Raw genomic sequence first — 21,267 nt, 5'->3', positions numbered from 1 at the left:
TCCTGACTGATTCTGCCTCGGTTGCCTCGGATCAGAACAGGTCCCGGAGTTGAAGTGTCGATGTCGTATCTGAGGAGGTAAGTTTGATCCCAGTTTTGTTGGATCCATCCCTTCCCCTCGGAGCTTCTGCCCTGGAGAGTTTGTATCAGATTCTCCCCTTGAGGCTCAGATAATGGGGTGACCCAGAAGTACCTTCTCTTTGGAAGCTCTGAGGGGGCAGGTAGAGGTTTCTCCCAGGCCCTCAGCCTTCAAGGGGGTGGAAAGGGCTTTTTGTTTCCAGAGATAACTGTCTTCTCATTTTTCAGATCCTACCCCCTTACTCTCATCTGGTTCAGGCTCTGAAGCAGTTAGACCTGTTCAAAGAGACAGCCAGTTACAACGCATCTCTAGCCAGTTCCATTAGAGGAACTTTGCCTTTCATCTGACACCTCTCCTGAACATCCCATGGAAGAGGTGCCCCGGACAAGGATGTGTAAGAGGCGACACACACAGACTCCCCATTGAAGTCTGTCATGGAAGACGCCAATTTTGACGAAGGAGATGGATCCCTAAGATCACCACCAGATAACAAATCCTTTGGAGATATTCTAGAGATCGTGAAGCAGAAGGGTGGTTTGTCATCCCAAACCCCCTCTCCTGAAGAATCTGTTCTTAGAGGCTTTTAGTTCTGGTCTGTCTTCATCTTGGGTAACCCCCCCCGGTGGATGAACTTATTGTCTGGTTTCCTGACAGACATGGAAGGAGCCAGATACTGTTGAGCCCATCCCCAAGCACTATGACAAGTTTTTGGCCCCACCTGCAGACAGACCCCACAGGAGCAAAGGAGTCCCGGTTGGTGGCAGCCACTAAGAAAGAGCTAGCAGAACACAGGTCTTCTGTCCAGTCGCCTGACAGGTAGTCTTTCCAGGATTCTCATGGAGAAAATTCTTCCAGATGCCAAGGGGGAAATTTTAATGGCAAACATCACCTTAGAAGCAGCGGAGGTCCACAGAACCAGGGCTTTAGAGATTCTTTTTCAGACAGTCCGATCAACATTTCTGAAGTGCTGCCCAATGGTCCAACTCTGGAGGCAGTCAGGTGTAGTTTCTGTTTGCACCTAGACTCCTGGACAAACATTACAAAAGATTTATGGGTGCTAACAATAATATCCCGAGGTAACTACATACCCTTTTCCCTTCTTCCACATTGTCAAAGGAAGAAACTTCCTGATGTTTCACCCAATCAGAGGAAGGCGTGCAGTGCAAGAAATACAAAAGCTGCTAGAAAAGAGCCATCCAGAAGGTCCCACCCAACTTGATAGAATTTGGAACTTATTCATATTTTTTTTAGTGCCAAAGAAAACGGGGGACCTCAGACCCATTTTGGGTCTAAGAAAATTGAACCCGTATGTATAGAAAGCAAAGTTCCAAATGGTCACAATCCATCCTGCCTTTCTACACAAAGACCATTGGATGTGCTCTGTCGGTCTTCAGGATGAGTCCTATCATATCAAAATAGACAAATGATCCGGAAGACTTCTCCACTTTCGGCTGGAGGCCAGTCTTTATCAATTCAGAGCTCTGCCTTTTGGACTCACCACAGCCCCCAGGGTGTTTACCAAATGCATGGCAGTAGTTGCAGCTCACTTGAAACTGAAAGGATTCCAGGTGTTTCGCATATCTGGACGACTGAACTGTCACCACCCCCTCCAAGCATCAACTGCAGCATGCAGGGACTATTTGTTTCAGATGTGCAACTCTTTGGGCTGTATGATAAATCTTGCCAAATCAAAGCTTGCACCAGATTAGAACTTGGAGTTCATTGGTACAGTATTGTACACAACAACACAGATAGCATGTTTACCCCTCCACCAAGTTGCTTCCATCATAAACCAAGTTCAGGCTGTGCTTTCTAATCCATCTCCTCCAGCAAGGTTGCTACTGCAAGCACTTCGGTCAGTGTCAGCTGCCATAATACTACTCCTGGTTGCACAATTCTTTATGCAGGACCCCCAATGGGATCTATTTGTGCAGTGGTCCATTCTGTGTCAACCCCTGTCCTTTTAAGTAAAACTCACCCCAATTTGCAGGCAACACATTCACTGCTGGATAAAATCTATCTTTTTCTGGGTTGACCCTTTGTTCTACTGAACCCAGTAGCCACAGTGACCACAGACACTTCACAATTGGGGTGGGGGATTTCTTGGGAAGAACTTCCCAAGGAATGTGGTCCCCCTAAGAGGCCAACTTGCATATCAGTGTCCTAGAGATGAGAGAAGTCCTTTCAGAGTTCCAGGCATCCCAAGATATTCTTCCCTTGGGGACTGTTACAGTTCAAGCCAACATGTCTGTAGTCTGGTACGTCAACAAACAAGTAGGAACTTGATCATATCCTCTTTGTGGAAAGGCCACGAGGTTTGGGAATGGGTGATCTCATCAGACCACTTTCTAATTGCAGTGCACATTCAGGGGAAACCAATGTGCTTGCAGACAAACTAAGCAGATTCATTCTGATGCCTCACAGTTGGTGTCTCAATCATTTGGTAGCAAATATGATCTTCAGGTGTTGCGGTTAACCTTGCAGTGACCTATTTGCCACCCCTCTCAACAACAAATGCAGCAAGTACTTTTCTCTGATTCCCCCTAAGATGGAGTCACCAAGAGATGCTGTTCTCACAGTTAACTCTCTGGCCTCTCTTATGCTTATCCTCCTCTTTCCCCTGATTCCAAGATTTTTGCAGAAAGCAAGCAGGTTGAAGTGCTCAGTAATCCTCGTTGCCCCCTTCTGGCCTTGGCAAGTATGGTTCCTCCATGGATACCGGAGCCTCCTAAGGATCTCCTCTGTCACCCATCAGAAATTCAACATCCCAACATTCAGGCCCTCAAGCTGACTGCATGGCTTCTCCATTTCCAGTAATACTTAGTCCAAGCTCTGTTCCCCAGTTTGTGATGTTATTTTGACTTCTCAAAAGGGCTCTACCAAAAAAGTTTATAAACATAAATGGAAAGGATTCTCTATTTGGCTAATAGATAAACAGATTGATCCCTTTTCTGCACCAGTTTGTTAGTCTTCATTTTTTGAAGACTCTCTTCAAAGAGGGGACTAGTTTCTCAACAGTTAAACTTCAGTTAGCAGCAATTTCAAATTTCCACACGGGGAATAAGTCCCTTCTCTTGGCTTCTTCTACATTGTTGTAAGGTCTTTATGAAAGGCATTTTTCTTCTGAGACCTCCAATAAGGGATCCCTAACCATCTTGGGATCTTGCTGCGGTACTTCAAGGTTTAACACAAAAACTCTCTGAACCATCAGATAAATCTGACCTAAAATTTCTGTCATGGAAGACCATTTTCTTTGTAGTTACTTCAGCAAAATGAATATCTGAACTCCAGGCTTTTTTGGCAAAGACCCCTTACATTGTTTTTCATAAAGGCAAGGTTTCTTTGCAGACTATCCATTTTTCACTTAAAGTGGCTTCTGAAAATAACATCAACCAGTTCATTCACTTGCCAGTTTTCTTTTCTAATTTTTCCAGTAAAGGAGAGTACATGCTACACCTCCTCGATGTGCACAGACAACTACGTTTTTAACTTTTCACAGGACAAGATGCTTTAAAAAGTCAGACCTGGTTTTTCTTTCTTCCAAATGTCCTAGGCTAACCAATTTCCAGTTACCCTAGCTAAATGGAATACAGACTGTATTTCATGGATTTACTCTAAGAAGGGTATGACATTACCAAAACCTCCCCTATGCTCAAACAACTAGATCCATGTCTACTTCATCCACCTTTTAGTCAAAATATCTATTGATGACATTTGTGCAGCAGGTACATGGTCCAAGACTTATACCTTTGTTTCACATTACAAATTGGGCATCATGTCTAGAAAGACAGCCATATTTGGTTTAGCAGTACTCCGGAATGTCCTGCCTTGGGGGCCAGCCAAGGTCATCGTAGCTGGCAACTCTATCCCATAAATGAGGAAGAATGAAAAGGCCAACACAGCTATTGGGGAAATAGAGTAGCAAACTCGATCTGAGGCAGTAGGAATGGAGTAGGGTATTATGGATAGAGGAAGGAGTACAAGAGCTGGATTCAAAGTCTGAAGTATGTGGCCAAGTCACATCAGAGGATCAGATCCGTAACTCATAAATGAGGAAGAATGAAAATGGACAACACAGATACCTAGTCATGGTGAGTATATAACTTATAATTAGTCAGGTCATTTTTTTTCTTTTTTTTTTTTCCAGAAGCACTTTACACACTGTCTAGTGAAGTACATAGAGAGACGCATGACATAAATAGAAAGTGATACAAGTAAGAAAACAGTAAAGTATATATAATTCTTGATTTTCTTTTTAAACATGTAAAAGCACTAACCAAGATGTGTTTTATTGGTCCTTCAAACCATTTTTAAAGGAATAAAAAAATACCTACCAGAAAACTCAAAAGTTCAATAAAACATTAGACAATACATTCCATTGTCCACATTGTCATTCCATTTAAAATGTTTAAAGAATGAAAAAAATTGCTACCAAAAAACACAAAAGTTCAAATAAAGCAGCAGGCGATATAGTCCACTGTCCATATGGTACTACAGTGCACCAGGAACTATGAGAGGGCACAAGAATGATAAATGCAGATGTTCCAACCTGCAGCATGTGTGCCTTCATGAAGGTTATGTAGCGAGTGTTAATCTCTTAAGATAGTGCCTTTATGTTTTGTACTAAGGTGGAGTATTTCATATTTCAAATTGTCTGCAGTGAACTACAGCTGTTTTCCCTACATGTGCAGAATTGTACAGACACCGAAAATGAAGAGAATGCTCTGAATTTCAGACTTGCTTGAAATTTAATTGTGTTTTCTAACAAGGCGATGTGTTGCAATTTCTCTTTTTCAGATAAGAGAGGTGGCAGTACTGTGCAGTATTGGCTGTTACTCGACAGAATTGTTCAGCAGATAGTTATCCAGAATGATAAAGGGCTTGATCCTGATGTCTCACCGCTAGAAAATTTCAATGTGAAGCACGTGGTCAGAATGTAAGAGCAATTCTTTTTAGCTTCATTGTTTAAGGACAGTCATGTTTGATACTGTGCAGAGGTTAGCACCATTATACATCCTGACACAACTTGAGCCATAATTTATAGGTGTGCTTAACTAGAAAATTCCATATAATCTCCATGGGATTTGGGGGGATTTGTTTTAATAGATGTGTTTGTAGCAGAGTTGATGTTTGACAGCAGAGGCAATATCTTATGTGTTGCTGTTGGTGGAGAAGTCTGTGTTTAACCATAGTCATTTGTAGCAGGCAAACATTTATACCTCGTGGCACTCTTGCTGCACTCATTAATAAGCCTTTTGAGGATGTGTCAGCATGAGCCAGTACTCAGGTTTTTTTGTTATCCAGATAAGAGAATTGCGTAGAAGATCCATTTCAACCATGACATAGGCCAAAAGTCAGACAAGTATATTTAACATAAACGTGTTTAAAATCATAGAGAAGTAAGACACTGTACAGAGATAGTAGTGGTATTAACAGTATGTAGAGAGTTAGCAGACCAGTCAGTAGATTGGATAGAATCCAGTGCATTATTCTAGTACCTGTAGTATGCAAAGTTAATGTGAAAGCAGGACATAAACATTGTGCCATGGTTACAGTGGTGGAAGTTGTATAACAGAAGTATGCTAACAGAAGGACATCTAAACAGGGTGGAGTACAATATACTGAGGCTGCCAATAAAGTGAAGTAGCAGTTTGTGACCAAATAAAGGGAGTTGGTTGTTAAGTAGGTGAAAGTACCAAATTATTAGCACGTATACTCATACAGTGTTGCAAATAAGCAAAAAATCATGTTGGACTGGCTGTATTTTGCTCATACCTTGCTAAAATTTCATTGAGATTGAAGCCAAAGAGGATAAGCTGTCATGGTATGAGTAATAACGCAGCCACGTGTGACTGTTCAGCAAGATTTATTGTTATACAGTTTGTTTATATTAGGTTCGTATAATCTTTTTTAAATAAGTTGTATAGAGCTAATTGGTGATGGTGGTGCATTTTCACTGAGTGTTCTGGTCAGTCACTGAGTGTGTACGTGGCATTAACTCTGGCATTTGTGCACTCATCTTGGACTGCACTTTTTGCATGCAGAGCTGTGTGTGCTGTATTTTGAATTGTAGGGATGTAATATTGAAGGTCTTACTTGAATAGGGCATTGGTTAGGCTCTCCTATAGCCATCTTATACCAGCAAGATTTGAAAGATCCTGCATTCAGAGATTCACACACCTGTTATGATGTACAACATAACCCACTGGCTAGATAAGGAAAAGCATTCCCCAAGGCCACTAGCTCCTTTGTGCTGTTCACATAGCACAGATAAGATTTCTTGATGACATTGTTGAAAGTCTGCATTCATATTCCTAAACAACACATTGAGTGTTCATGCAGCAGCCAGATTACAGCTACAGCCCATATAGATATTTCCTTTGCTGTGTTGTGGAAGGGCATCATGTTAATGTGTCTTGAGTGTGCCAGTGATTTAGTCTTTTTCCTTAAAGGTGCCATACTCAGAAACTATAATTTTGACCATGGCAGCTATTGAAAGTTCTACACGAGGACCAGCATGAGGGTCCTCTACTTGGCCTCAGACATAGGTCACAGCACAGCCAAAAGACAAACACATGACAGCATGTCACAACCTGGCCCCTCCAAAAGGTAAGTCCAGTGTTAAACCCATTCTCTTTCCTTCAGTGCTGTTACTGAACTCATCCTTAACTAACGAGTCCTACAGTGGCTACTGGAGTTCCACTCACACTTAGGTTCTTGTGTTTATTCAGAGTACTCTGAGGATGCTGAGAGAGGGACAAGGATAATGTGTTCAAACCTTTCCTGTTAACTTCCAGAACATCCCTCCTTTAGAAGGGAACTGTAGAGCTCATGAGGAACAGTCCTGAGCTCCTGTTTGTTAACTCAGGAAATGCCCAGTGGATTTTCTAGAGAAGAGGCCTGAAGACTCTTGCTTTACCATTCTTGGAACCAAGGGTTTAAATTGTCATCTAAAACCCCCAAAGTCACCCTGACTTTGCCCATTCGGCCCTTTAGACTGCACATGCTGTTTGCAGATCTATATGTGAGTGGCTAGGGCTAATCTAAGTATCTCTCTGGTTCAGCATAGCTCCTAGAGACCACAAATCTTTGCCACCTGAAAAGAAGTTCAAACCTTTCGATGCATGTGGCAATATCTAATGTTTGTGTTTCACTGTTGCAGTCCTGACTTGTGGAATTTCCTGGTGTGGAAGCCCTTGGCTGGCTTGACTCTCAGTAATAATCTCTGTCCTCCTAAGGTTGGCGGATGTTCTATCCGACGTCTGTACACTTGGGTATAAAGGGAGCCAGCTAACGCCATGACATCAGTCTTTTCTTGCAGTCAGAGCCCGAAGCAGTGTTTCAGTGTATCAGTCAGTCTGCCCCAGAGAGGTCGGCTAAAAGCTAAGTACTCCTTTGGGGAACTCTTTTTCTCTTTTCTTGCTTTGACCCATGTCAGATAAAGTTAACAATTTTCTCAGCTGTGGTAAGCAAATCTCACACCGAGACTTCCATATGTTGTGTGTCACCTGACTAGGCTCTGATCATGGCGTCCCTAGTTGCTGTTTTTGCACCTGTTTCAATTCTAGGACTGTCGGGTATAGGGCCAAAATGTTAGTGAGGCATCTTAGTCTGCCATCCTACCTTACATTGTCCGATGGCATCTGCTAGGTCGTCCTGAAGTTGCACTCCCTAAGCATAGGAAAAACGAGGAAAAAAGCCCCAAGCTTAAGGCTTCAGATGTCATCCATTCACCATCTGCCTGTCCCCTAAGGCTCGTTATCACTGAAGAAGGCAAGGCACTTTTACAACCCCCTTTTGCAACTAAGGTGGTGGCGCAGGCCTCTGTCAAGACCCATACAGAGTCCAAGATTCCTTCAGATCCCTCAGCTTCTGTACAGGCCTTGGCTTTCAGTTCATCGGTCAGATCTTGTCTTGCTCAGCAGACCTCTGCTTCCGATGAGTGATTTTTTACCAGCGACAACGTTCCTTTGAGGCATCAACCTACATCGGTGGTTCTTGCAAAGAGACTGGCATCAGGATTGCGGGTGTACCTAGGTCCAAGGCCAGAGCTACCTCTAAGAAGGGTTTTACCTCCGGTCATATGCCTAAGCCTACCAGCTGCCATGCACAAGGATATAAGCAAGACCTGGTCAGGTTAGCTGAGAACCTTATCTCCTTAGTTTAGAGCTAGGCACCCCCATGAGTCTTCCCCAGGGAAAAAGAAGAGGGATCCTGCCCCTGAAGTTTTCTCTGAATCTCTTGATTCAGATGAAGATTCTGAACAGGAGGAGTCGGTCTTTTAGGAGGGACCCTTCATTACTTCTTTCGGTGATTCAGATTCTGAAGAGAATCTGGCTTCAGCTTTGCCTCCTGAAGACATCACTTTTGGGAAATCACTCCATGCCATGAGGGGACATTTCCAGTGGGAGGCACCGGAATGCCTACAACCTAAAAAGAGGGTTATAGAGTTCCTTGACCTCCCAGAACACAATGCTTTGGCTATTCCTCCTGTATTGGAGGTGGTAGTGGATGTTTCTGTGGATTCTTCCCTGAGTCCAGATTCTCTACCTCCAGCCCCTCAAAAGCCAGACAGGTTTTACAGGGTGCCGGGCTCACAAAAATACATCTTGAAAAATCCCACTGCTGATCCAGAGGTTGTCACTCCAGGACCTAAGGGAGCAAGAGCCAGCTCTTCAAAAAGCCCTTTACCTGCTAACAAAGAAAGCAGGGCCCTTAAAAGGTTTGGTAAAAAATGTCTGCATTTCTGCTACCCTAACTGTGAGGGTCCTTAACTGCCAGTTTCATATGATAAAATGCCAGCAGACTGTCTTAGATCACATAAGGCAAAAGATATCCTCCCTGGAGGATGAAAATTTCCAAGAAATTGTTGGATCTTTACCATTCCAGCATCCAGGTGGCTAGACACACTTTACACTGCAACTATGATGGTATGGAGGCCTCTAGCCAAACTGTAGTATCTGGTTCTGTCATTAGAAGGCATGCTTTGCTTAGGGAACAGACCCTACCAGACCATGTCAAATCCAGCCTTCTGGATGCACCCCTGGATAAGGACTTTATCTTTGGGCCAAAATTTAAGGCTGTCCTCAAAAAGATGGAAGATAAAGGAAAATCTATGCAGACTGTCAGACTTCCTCCAAGTTCAGCCTCCTAAGTTTAGTAGGAATTTTCCCAGTAAACACTGCTCCTTTCCCTCTCGATCAAAAAACAAATTTACCTCTGTCTATATGACTGCTGTATTCAAGCCACATGTCAGTCAAAGCTCCTCAAGGATCTGGCCTTCACCCAGTACCTCCTCACCTCCTTGGGTTTCACCATAAATCTTCACAAGTCCAACACAGACCCATCCACCAGGATAGTTTTCCTTGGGGATCTTATGGACTCCTCCCTTCAAAAGGCCTTCCTCCCTCTAGAAAAGGTCTCCTTCCTGACTCAGTACTTCCAAAACATTATGCAGTAACAATGCCTCTCAACCAAGGAATTCCTCAGAACATTGGGCTTAATGTCATCTTGTATCCTCATGATCCCTCTGGCCAGGCTACACGAGTAAGCTCCATTGGTACCTCAAGAATCTGTGGTGCCATCACTCATAGTCTCTGGAGACAAAAATTCACCTGATTCCTTGCCTCAAGGAAGAATTTGCATGGTGGACATTGGCATTAGCCCAGAACCTGGATCTCCCCTTCAGCTTCATCCCTCAAGGCCAGTCTTCAACCACAGATGCTTCAGAGACAGCCTGGGGGGGGGGGGGGCTCCTTTGCAACAACTTCAATCCGAATGCAGATGAGAAATTCAGCTCAGACACAAACACATAAATTGGAAAGAACTGATGGCAGTTCAGATGGGCCTAGTAGCTTTCTAAGAAAAGTGGAAACCAGGGGTCCTGCTAGTCAAAAAATAAGGCGGCACTCCCTCTTTCTCTCTTTGGCGACCTGCTATGCAAGTCTGGGAGACACCTCTCACTGGGGTTGCACCTCATGGCACAATACCTTCCAGGTGCTCAAATTACTCTAGCAGATCATCTCAGCAGGAACTTGGTGGATCCCCATGAGTGGCATCTGCATTGGAAAACATTTCTCAGCATAGTCCAGAAATGGGGATCCCCACAGATAGACCTCTTTGCCACCAAATAAAATGCTCAACTTAGGTTCTGTTCCAGGAACAGACTTCCCACAACATGGAGGACAGATGCTTTCTCCATCCTTTGGAGCCACCTTTTCCTTTGTGTCCCCCCCCTGCCTCCTCTTCCTTGGGTCCTCCTTAAAATCAGTGAGGAAGGCGCAAGGGTCATTCTGATAGCCCCAGACTGGCCCAGGCATTACTGGTAGCCTCTGCTAAGTTTAATCAACAGAAATCTGTGGCAGTTACCTCAGAGAATGGACCTTCTGACTCGGGACAGTGGGAAGTTTGTTTATCCCAACCTACAAACTCTGACTGTCAGATTAGATAATCCCCCAGCATCCTCCTCTGAGCATACTTTAAGCAAACAAGTTCAAGGTATTCTCAAGAGGGCTAGAAGGTCTAGTAGTAGGAAATCATACTCAACCAACTGGAAAAGATTCTCCATTTGGTGCCAGCAGTAAGGCCTCAATCCTAACTCTGCCAGTATCTCTGCCATTTTAGATTACCTGGCTACCCTGGTTGACAGAGGCCTATCTGTGCCATTTCAGCCACACCCCTATTCTTCCTCCTATCATTTCCCACCCTCTGATAAAACCATTCCGTAGGGGAGTGATTCACATCAGACCACCCGGGAGACAATCCACACCTCCACGGGACTTCAATTTTGTTCTGAAAAAATGTACACTACCCCCTTTGAGCTGGCAGCTTCTGCTGAATTAAAATTCTTAACTTGGAAGACTGCCCTTTTATTGGCTGTGACCTCAGCTAGGAGGGTCTCTGACCTGTAAGGGTCTCATGGCATTGGAACCATTTCTCATATTCCATTTAGACAGAATATCACTCAGGATTAATCCATCCTTTATGCCAAGGGTGGTCACGGACACATCCTTGAATCAAGTTTGCCTTCTTTACCAATCCTCAGAACCAGGGGGAGAGAATCCTTCACTCCTTGGCTGTTCACAGACAACTCCACTACTATCTTGATAGAACTAAATCTTTTAGCAAATCAGACCAGCAGTCTTTGTGTCATTTGCCATTGGCTCTGAAGGGAAACCAGTTTCCAAACAAACTTATTTCCAAGTGGATTTGTCACAGTATTTTCTCTTGTTACAGCCATCATAGTAAAAATCCACCTGAAGCTGTCAGGACAAAGTTTGCTAGGGCCACTGCTACCTGTACTGCCTTCCTGAAATGAGTCCCTTCTAAGACATTTTGGAAGCTGCTATCTGGTCATCTCTGCATACCTTTACCAAACACTACCACTTATCAGCCGTTTGCAAGTCTAGAGCAGGATTTGCCTCTGCTATCCTGCAGGGCATCCTCTCTTCCCCGTACTCTTCCTTCCACTCTCATTTCAGCTTTGGGAATCATCCCACAAGTCAGGACTGCAACAGTGAAACACAAATAATATAGTGCAGTTGTGTACACTTATCATAAATGTAGATGTTTGAGTCTATTCACTGTTACAGTCTTCTTTCCATGCCTACTTCCAACCTTTGCCTACAATAGTACACTGCTTCTATCTTCTTCACTAACCAGAGGACCCCCTGAGTGTTTTCCCCTGCAGGGCCCATTTTCTGCCTTTGATCCTTGCTTATGGTTCATCCTGGGAGCTCTTAGCTTCTAGGGGCAAGAAAAAACTAATGTCATTTCATCAGCTGGCTCCCTTTATACCTAAGCATACTGACATATTGTGTAGGACATCTGCCAGCTTTAGGAGGAGGGAGATTTTTACTCTGGTAGTCAGACCAGTCTAGGGCTTCCACAGCAGGATATCCCACATGTCAGAATTGCAATGGTGAATACACTCGGAACATCTACATTTATGGTAAGTGTACAGAACTGTACTTTCTTCTGACTTGTTCAAGCTTGGGATCCTCAACTGATCATCCCACATCTCATTTCAAGGAGGGCCATGTAAAGACTCTAAGCCTTTTTAAGTGGGTTGTCATGTTTTCTGAATGTACAGATACTTTTGCCTATGGCTGAAGGCTTAGACTTGTGCCTGTACAAGATAGAGTAGCTGACATTATCCTCCTTGAAGGAGAAACTTCATACTGTACACCCTCTTTTTGGTGGAGGTGATCTTTGACTAACTCATTCAATACTTGATTGTTAACCTGAACTGGCCTTCAGTTGTGAAGGTCTTTTTGATCATTTTTGTTCCACCAGAAACTGAACATCCATGTAGTAGAGGAATATGGTGAAGCTATGTGCTGAGTTTCACCCTGATTTCTAGCTAGTTTATCCAAGAGGATGACTCTACTAGTCTTACTACTGCAGTGTTGACTCTGGTTTGGGGCTTCTAACGGGGGTTATTTCTAAGAGTTAATTACATACTGATGATTCATCACAGAAGAGCAGTAGATTCTAGATGTGGTCACTCTTGACCATTTTCTGGAGCCAACTGGTTCTTCTCCAGAAAGAGGTTTGCTTGGCACATCATTCATCGAAGTGAAGTTCTTTGGGACATGCTCTGACTCTTGCTTGGATGGACTCTAGAGATGGTCATTTTTTGGAAATGCATGCAGGATTTTTCTCTTTCCACTTTCTGGTCCTGTGGGTCAGAAGAGTTTTGTCCTGTTCTGGACCTAAGCACTTTCAGTTATATCAATTAAATTTTGTTTTCAGTAATCACCCTGCAAGATACCTTGACAATGTTGCTGGACATGATGTATGCTTTTTGGAACACCTGAGGTGGGCATCACTACTAGTGCGAAGTATTGTCATTCAGGCTTTCTTCATGGCCTAGAATCTTTACCATTGTACTAGCAGTGGTAGATGAAAGAGAGTAATCTACATATGTTCCTTTACCCTGGACAATTTGTTCTTGTTAACACCTTGTATGGATTCCTTAGAAATGCCCTTCAGTGCAAAATACCATGAATCGTATCCATCACAGGCATCATAAATAAGGGAAAATCATTTATGTCTTCTGTTCAGAGACTAGCTTTGGTTGGCATGGAGTGGGACACACTGCAGTGTTAGTCATTCCTGCATTTTGAGAGAAGACTCAAAAAGTCATGGTGTTTGCCGATTGGTGACAGTGTGGCTGAGAGCCTGTGTTCAAATTCTGCTGCACCTGTTGCTGCTCTTGGTACCATTCGCATTCCTGAGGATGCAGTTGCAGTGAGCTGAGAATCATCAGTGACTTCAGATCCACTATGCCCTAATAGACCAGTGGTGATTCCTGAGGTGCTATGAATAAACAGCAACCTTGAGTTTATATAGATAACTGTGCTGTTGGGTAGGTAGTATTTAAGTTTCACTGAAGCTTGTTCCTTTCTTCATTGAAGTTATTGTTGATTTGGGGATGGCAACATTATGTTGAATGCAGTACTTACAACTGTCCATGTTGAAATATGTTATATGATTGATTGGCATTAAATGTTAAGCTTTTATTGTGTTCTAATAAAGTGTAAAATAATACAGAGCTAAACTTAAAAAAAAAAATAAATGCATAAGGTAAGCTGTAGTTTCAACAGCAGTGTAATAAATAAGTAAAATGAAAGGACATAGTAGGTACCTTAAAGGAGTTCCTATTATATATCGAAGATGCAATCCTTGGAATGGGCCGTGATCGAACTTGAAAGCATGAAACAGCGAAACGGCATATAAGCAATTTCTTTCCCTGGGAAAGAAATCGCTTGGCTGCCTCCGTTACGTTGCCGATTTCCACACTGTAGTGCGATTTCGGAGTTGCTGTATTTAAGGGGGGGGGGGCACAGCTCCCCACTTTATGTAATGTTTTGAAGTTTTTATTTATTTATTTTGTGGAACAGTGATTTTTTTTTCCCCTGGGAAAAAATCAATGTTCCAAGTGTACAGGATTGTAAGCTTTCGCTTACATGGAGTCGATAAATCAGCATTTGCTTTTTTTAAGCATTCACTTATTTAATATAGACCCCCTTAAAGAGCCAAGAGTATAAAGCAAAATGACTAAACCATAAAACTAAATAAAAGCATATAGGCAGGCTGTAATATATTGAGTAACGCAACAGATGAACCATATAAAATGAGGGATGTAGCACTTGCAGTAGAGAACTGAAAAAGGGGCCCTTAGTCCTGTTGTGCAGAAGTTTAAAGTGAAATAAGAGGATTATGGAAGATAACTTTAAAGATGAGGACTCTTGTACCTTGCTCCATGCTTTGCTTACTACCTAGGGATTCTACGAATTTTCTTTTCTGCCAATGCCACCTCATTTTAAGAACTCCCTCTCCCCTATGCACATAGGTCCCTGTGCCACATATGGCTTTATACCGCTGTGTTTCAGCTTTTATGTAGCTTTGAACTGAATGTATTCATGATATTGATGCTGTTTAGTGGTGGTGATCATTTTTACCACTATTGTCCTGTTCACAAACATGGATGCATCAATTATTCTTTATTCTAATTGGGAGCAAGCTTGACATCATAGCTCTGTGCTGTTTGCTTTACTCTTTTCCTTTAGGTTTATGAAGTTGTGGGTTCATTGGTAGCCGTAGTTGTGCTAAGTCCAAACCCCTACCCCCCATAAGCTCCAGTTTTGTTTACACACCAATTAAACTCATCTAGTAATCCATCTTTTTCTGAAATTTAGGTTGATACTTCGCCCTTGGATTGAAAGTAGTCCGTTGTTCTGCAAGAGATATCTTTAAAAAGTTTGTGCATTGTTTTCTTTTTAGTCCAAGACACTTTTGGAAGGCATATCTTTCACGTTGTTCAAAACTCTTCCATATTTAATTTCACATTTCCTGCTAACTACACAGACATTTTTTATGTCCACCAGTTTGCTTATCATGCACTTTTCATCTAACCCTTTCCTGTTATGAGTGATTATGCATGAGTTTGTTCTTTCTTCTTGCATTTTCATTAGCTTATACCATTAGGGGAGTGCTCCCACCCACATTTTACCTTTTTATCTGTTAACACTTGTAATATTCTCTGTGCACTGTTCTCATGCAATCATGGACTTCTGCTCTGATTTTTATATTAAACTTCTTACTTGTCCTTCTGCAGCACATCTTAGCTCTCTCTGACACATCCCAAGCATGCCATCCATGTGACACTGTTGTTTAGATCATCTTTCTGCCCTATTTATTTTTGATGTAGTTATCTGACCTCATGTCCATGTGTGTTCCACCCAACAACTTGACCGTAGGTTTGCTTGCGTGCAAACATGTTTTGTATGTGGTCAGGCTTGTCCTGTCATTTTCCCCTGTATAATCCCTATGGGTTACTGTAACTCTCTTGTATGGTGGTTGCCTTCCCACTATTTCATTTGTTAGTCATGCCTGGGATGCAGTTGTATGCTTTGCCCCTTGCCGTTTAGCTAGCTACTGTTCATTTCCCTTTTTTATTGATACATTCCTTTTGGATATTGTTAGTCCTTTGCATACATCTTGTCTGCTACATCATCATCATATTGTTTCAGCCATATTTATGTTTTCAGACTGTATGCCACTATAGTTTTGCTTTTTTAAGGTATGTTTATGACCCCTTACTTGCAGAAGTATGGAAAGTATACCTTGGTACCCCAACACTTTTGCTTGCTGTCATGTACCCTACTTTATTTTTCTGTACAAGCATTTTCTGGGGAAGGGACATGTATGCTTATGTATGTGTTGCTTTGAGAACAGATACTGTGTTACTGCCGCATTTATTTTAACCGCTTTTCCCATATCTGATCTGTATATCCAATTGGAAGTGCTAATAAAGCATTATGAATCATAGCCCTTTGCCAGCAAGAATAATTACACACCACTTCAGCCATAACATTATACTTTTCTTTTGAGCTCATTCTCCTTTTCATTTTATTATTTCTTTATCCACACTTCAAAGCCCAAGGTTTTTATTTTAGTGTTTCTGTTCTGTTCCATTGTGCTGTCACTTTCTGTGCTACTAAATGCTGTCAATGGCTGAACAGGTCGCACACTTGCCTTTGGTGATTAAGACCAGAAGGCTTTGGATTCTGTTCCTTCTCCTAGTGGTTGGATTGTAGATACTGCAGTGCAACATTGGGGTGTTGCACTTACCTGAGTGTGTCAACCTTTGGATGTAACATTAAAGTAAGGTCCCATTTGCTTTGAGTTGGTTACAACTCGGATGAATGTAAATGATCCCATGGCACCTGTCAGAAAAGATTAGGGGAAGTTCAGTGATACCTTGGGCAAACTTCCCCTTGTAAATAACCCACTAGCCTAGTGGGACTAACCTGGTTAACAAAGGTTAATTAAAAAAAATAAATTGTATTACCTTTTGTGTAGCTACAGAAAGATATGAGGCTGTGTGATTACACTGACTGACATAAAAAATTTTTTGAAGATTGGAGGTGCATGCTTGGTTCAGCAGGTTATGCAGGAGCAGATTGAGTCTGTATCGTTCTCTGGATATTATATTTTCTCTGTGTTCAGACATAAATAGAATGCACCCTTTCTGGGATATTAGTTGCTAAGCCTGTTATTTTGCTCACCCACAGAGATCGGTCTTTGTTCCTTACCTGCTCTCTCTTCCATAGCAGAACTGCAGATTATGCTTTTCTTAGTATTGCAACACTGGTTTATTAGTGTTTGATGCTGCAATCTGTCTTTTTGAGAATCCATAGCTGTCCCTTATAATCAGTAATTTGCTCAACACACAAGAGCTCTCTGTTGGGATGTTTTTTTGCAGAATAAGGCAGGCCACATTCAGGTGTTTACATGAGTGGTTCAGATATGAAGAAGTGCAGTGATAACTCAGCATACTGGCTGCTGGTCCTCCAGAGCCAAATAAAACAAGATTTAGTATTCTTAATCTCCAGTTCAGGTATCAAAACTTCTAAGAACCAAAAAAACGAACTGAAATTCAAAGAAGTCACAAAAAGAGAACACACCAGCACGGACCAGGAGCTGTGAGAAGTTCAAGATGAAAGTACAACAGTAACTGGTTTTAATTCCCAAAGGTAATACCAAATTCCAGCAATGAGTGCACAAATAGAGATACTACGATGTAAACCATCAGTTGTAGTTGAATGAACGCTGAACCAAGGATCTTCAAAAAGAACTTTTATTCGACCAAACAGCAAAAAAAACAGTTTAACCAAGCGCTTTCGCCTGGACTATTCCAGGCTTTTTCAAGGTAAAAATGTAAGTGCAGCAGTGCTGGTTAAATACACAAACTGATTGACCAATAATGCAATTAAGGAACAATTAGGAAACAATTAAAATTCAAGAAAAAATGTACTTTTAAAGTGCCAAAGTGCTTTCTTCTCCTCAGTATAAATCTAGTGAGAGACTTCAATAAGTTTTTTTATATGTGTTTAGTTTCTCTTATTTATTAAGTTAATATTATTTATGAACCTACATATGAACTGAGGGTTTGTTAAAGCCATTAAAAACCAAATATAAAAGTGGTAAAATAAAATATAATAAAATATAATATAAAATCATGATAAACAATATTCTCATGTTTAGAATGTGTTAATATGTAGAGATGACTAAACTGTTTAAGATGTCACAGATCTTACCATACTTAATAAACTTGGGTATCCTGTTTATGTAAAAATACTTCTTTAACCAATACATCATCTCAAGATTATATTGTTTGTGTGTGACACATTTACCTTAAATCAGACTGAACATTGAAATACATATATATATAAAAAATCAAATAAAGTCAACTTAATTTAAAAAAAATTTTTTCTGTTTTTAACAAGTACAACTATGTTTTATGCATTATAACAAATCAAAACTTCTACCTTATTGTGCAATTATTATTTTTTTTTATTTGTTTTGGTCCCAGCACGCTGAGATGAGTTGTTTCATGTAAGCACATATTCACATTCCCTGATCTATTCTAGTGACATGTTTACATCCAAGAGCAAAGGAGCAAAGACTAAACACAGATCAGGTTGTGACATATGTTTACAAATTTTGGTCCCACTCCTGTCCCAGTCTCAGGCACACCAACTTAAGTTATTTTCTTTATATAGACTCAATTCATTGCAGTAGGTAATTTATATCTATTTTCCCTTAAACCTGTGTACCAATTTTAATGTTTAACTTGTTCCTAAATTCCAGTTTACCACAATGCTGTGTTTGAATTGCTTGTACTGCTTTCATTTTCCTGCTAAAATAAATTCTATGCATATCTTGCCATTTGATGTTTAACCAATTAACCAAATGTTAAAATTATATTTTAAATACATTAAAATGTAATTGTTAAATTCTGTTGTGCACATTTTCTTTCATTATAATATTTTGTCTGGGCAGGCTTGTTAATGAAAATGAAGTCAAACAGTGGAAGGAGCAAGCAGAGAAGATGAGGAAAGGTAATTTTCATTCCATTTATGCTTAGTTTGTTAAAGTGCCCATAATGTGTAGAAAATTTTCAGAAATTTTATATTGCTGAGGATACTTTTTTTCATTAAGAGCCACCAAAATAGTGTAGTAATTATCTCAAGACTGCAACACAAATCATTTTTTTTCTGTATTAGTAAACCGCACATTAAGGCCGCCGTCTAGTGGTAATTATGAAATATAAATCTGCTGCACTTTGCTGAATTTCCCTCTTTAGGAACGCAACAGACATCGTTCTATACACTTTTCTAAAATGTGAGTGAGTTATTGTCAGAAACATATTAGATTTATCCTGCTGCATATAGAAACGTCACTAATGTTTGGTTATTTTTTTTTTTTTTTTTTTTTTTTTTTTGAATAAGATGAGGAATACTGTCCAGGTGGGTGTGATGTTCTGTTCATTTTTTTCCCTGTACTTTATGCAGGCCTCTTCCGTTAGTCCTTTCTTTGTTCTTAACTTTTGTTTCACTCATTTATTATGACCATCTAGTCCTCCCTTTGGGAAGGGTCATCATGCTCACTGTTGAATTTCTTGGGACTATAATGATTCATTGCTTGCCTGCTCACAGAGTCCTGTATCAGGAAAATGCAGTCACTGAACAGAGTAAATTCCTACCAAGCCAATGTAGGTTCATAGGTTTATACTAAGCAAATGACCACCGAGGTCTTTACAAGCCTAGCCATACAACCCAACCCAGATTTGTCCCCAAGTTCCTTGAACCTCTATACGGTGGGGTATGTTAATAAGGAGGTAGCTAAGGGTTATGTGGAGGGTATGTTTGTTGGGGATTACTGTCAACCTTTGTCCATCAGAGACAAGGGGTCCAGACCGGGGGTAAATTAGTGATTTCCCATCCAACGATCAAGGTTTCATTTGAATAGGGTCAGGATTAAATTCTGTTTCATGTAGATGCGGAACTTACTGCATGGCACAGAGATCCTTTGAGACACATATCAGTCTCTCCAGCATGTTGTACGTATGACACAGGCAAAGTTGAGGTCCTTGAATCTACTGTTTCTGGTGCTGTTTGTTTTGTGGATGTGCAACAGATCCATCGGAGCTGGATCTGTGGATGGCTTATATGCCAGGCATAGATTGCCTCTCAGTATCCTGATGGAGACTGAATACAGAGATGAGGCCTTAAAATGATCTGTGAAGGACAAGGGTATTCATACTCTAGATTCTCCTGGTGAGGAAACTTTGAGGGCTTTCCAGCTGTATCAGGTGCCTAGTTAGGTGTATGTGAAAAGGGGACATTGCACTCAATGATAGGTCTGATAAGGGCTGGGTAGTGTGGTACTATAACTTCCTTGGATTTTAACCTAAGCAATTTCAATCCCTCTATTTTTTCTAACATCTTTAAACAAATTAACTGGCACATCCTAAACACACTCCCTCTTGACAGCACTGTAGAGCATTTCAACTCTATCTTCCTTAATACTCTTAACTCCCTCGCCCCTCTACAAAAAAAACGAATCAAAGCCAATACTGCTCCCTGGCTCACCAAAGAAACTAAACAAATTATGCATCACAGAGACAAATCCTGGAAGCTTTACCAGAAAAGTAAACAGTCCTCTGCCTTGCTCCAATATACTCAACTTCGCAACCAAGTAAAAAAACTTATTACCAAAGACGAGAAAAATTACTATAATAAACTTCAGTCCAACAACAACAAGAACCCTAAACAATTCTGGAGTTCTGTCAACTCCCTTCTCCATCCTGGATGGAGAAATAACCCGTGCCCTGATCCTAGTTTAACTGACAGTGAACTAAGCTCCCATTTCAACACCTTCTTTATTGAATCCATAGCTAACCTAACTAAAACATTCCAAAATAATAACCTACCCAACTCCCTCCACACGACACCCAACTACCTAAATAACAATCCCCTTAAATTCCACCTCAAACCTGTACCCACCAATCTTATAAAAAAACTTCTATCCAAACTAGGGCCATGCGCTAATGCCCCAGACAACATACCCTCCTCCTTCATCAAATGTGCAGCCAAAGGAATTGCTCTCCCAATTAGCATTCTGATTAACAGATCCTTAACTGAATCATATGTGCCCAAACTCTGGTGTTCAGCCTACATTCTTCCTCTCCACAAAGGAGGCAAAAACACCTCTATTTCTAACTTCTGCCCCATTGCCCTACTCTCACCAATTTCTAAAATTCTAGAAAAATGTGTCCACCACCAGCTTTGGCCTTACCTAATTCAGAATCAACTTCTACCACCCACCCAGCGTGGCTTTCGCCCCTGCCATAGTACCATAACTGCCCTATCTTTCCTAGACACGATCAATCAAGCCCGGGACTCTGGACTCATCATATCCACTATACTACTAGATCTTTCTAAAGCCTTCGACACCATCTCCCATACTCACCTTCTCCATCATCTCACCAACCTTAATCTCTCCCCTAATACTCTTTCCTGGTTCTCCAGCTACCTATCCAACAGGTCTCAAGCTGTCAAATGGAAAAACTCCTCCTCTTCCTTCTTGCCTACACCTACCGGCATTCCTCAAGGGTCCATCCCTTGGACCCATGCTCTTCAACATCTTTATAAATGACCTTCACACCATCATCCCTGACACTACAGTCATCCAATACGCCGATGACTCTACCTTGGTTTGTGCCGCCCCCAACATTTCTGAACTACTGACCAAAACCCAAATAGCTTTTTCCACTACTGAGAACTGGATGCACCAAAATCACATTTCCCTCAACTCCAGTAAATCTAAAATTCTAAT

The 21,267-nt window shown here is 41.4% G+C and overlaps 1 protein-coding gene across 4 annotated transcripts in view; it reads left to right on the top strand.

The window, feature by feature from the left end:
* Positions 1-21,267, top strand: part of DAAM1 (dishevelled associated activator of morphogenesis 1) — a 3,124,549-nt gene that overhangs the window by 2,315,955 nt on the left and 787,327 nt on the right. For all 4 annotated transcript variants that reach the window (XM_044074460.1, XM_044074457.1, XM_044074458.1 and 1 more), the window contains 2 exons: positions 4,876-5,014; positions 18,430-18,488. In XM_044074460.1, the coding sequence (XP_043930395.1) occupies positions 4,876-5,014; positions 18,430-18,488 (198 nt within the window). The remainder of the gene's footprint in view (positions 1-4,875; positions 5,015-18,429; positions 18,489-21,267) is intronic.

Source organism: Protopterus annectens, chromosome 6.part0, assembly GCF_019279795.1.
Source record: "Protopterus annectens isolate FY-2018-M chromosome 6.part0, PAN1.0, whole genome shotgun sequence".
In the NCBI taxonomy this organism is placed as follows: Eukaryota; Metazoa; Chordata; order Ceratodontiformes; family Protopteridae; genus Protopterus; species Protopterus annectens.
This window is presented reverse-complemented; position numbering and strand designations above follow the sequence as displayed.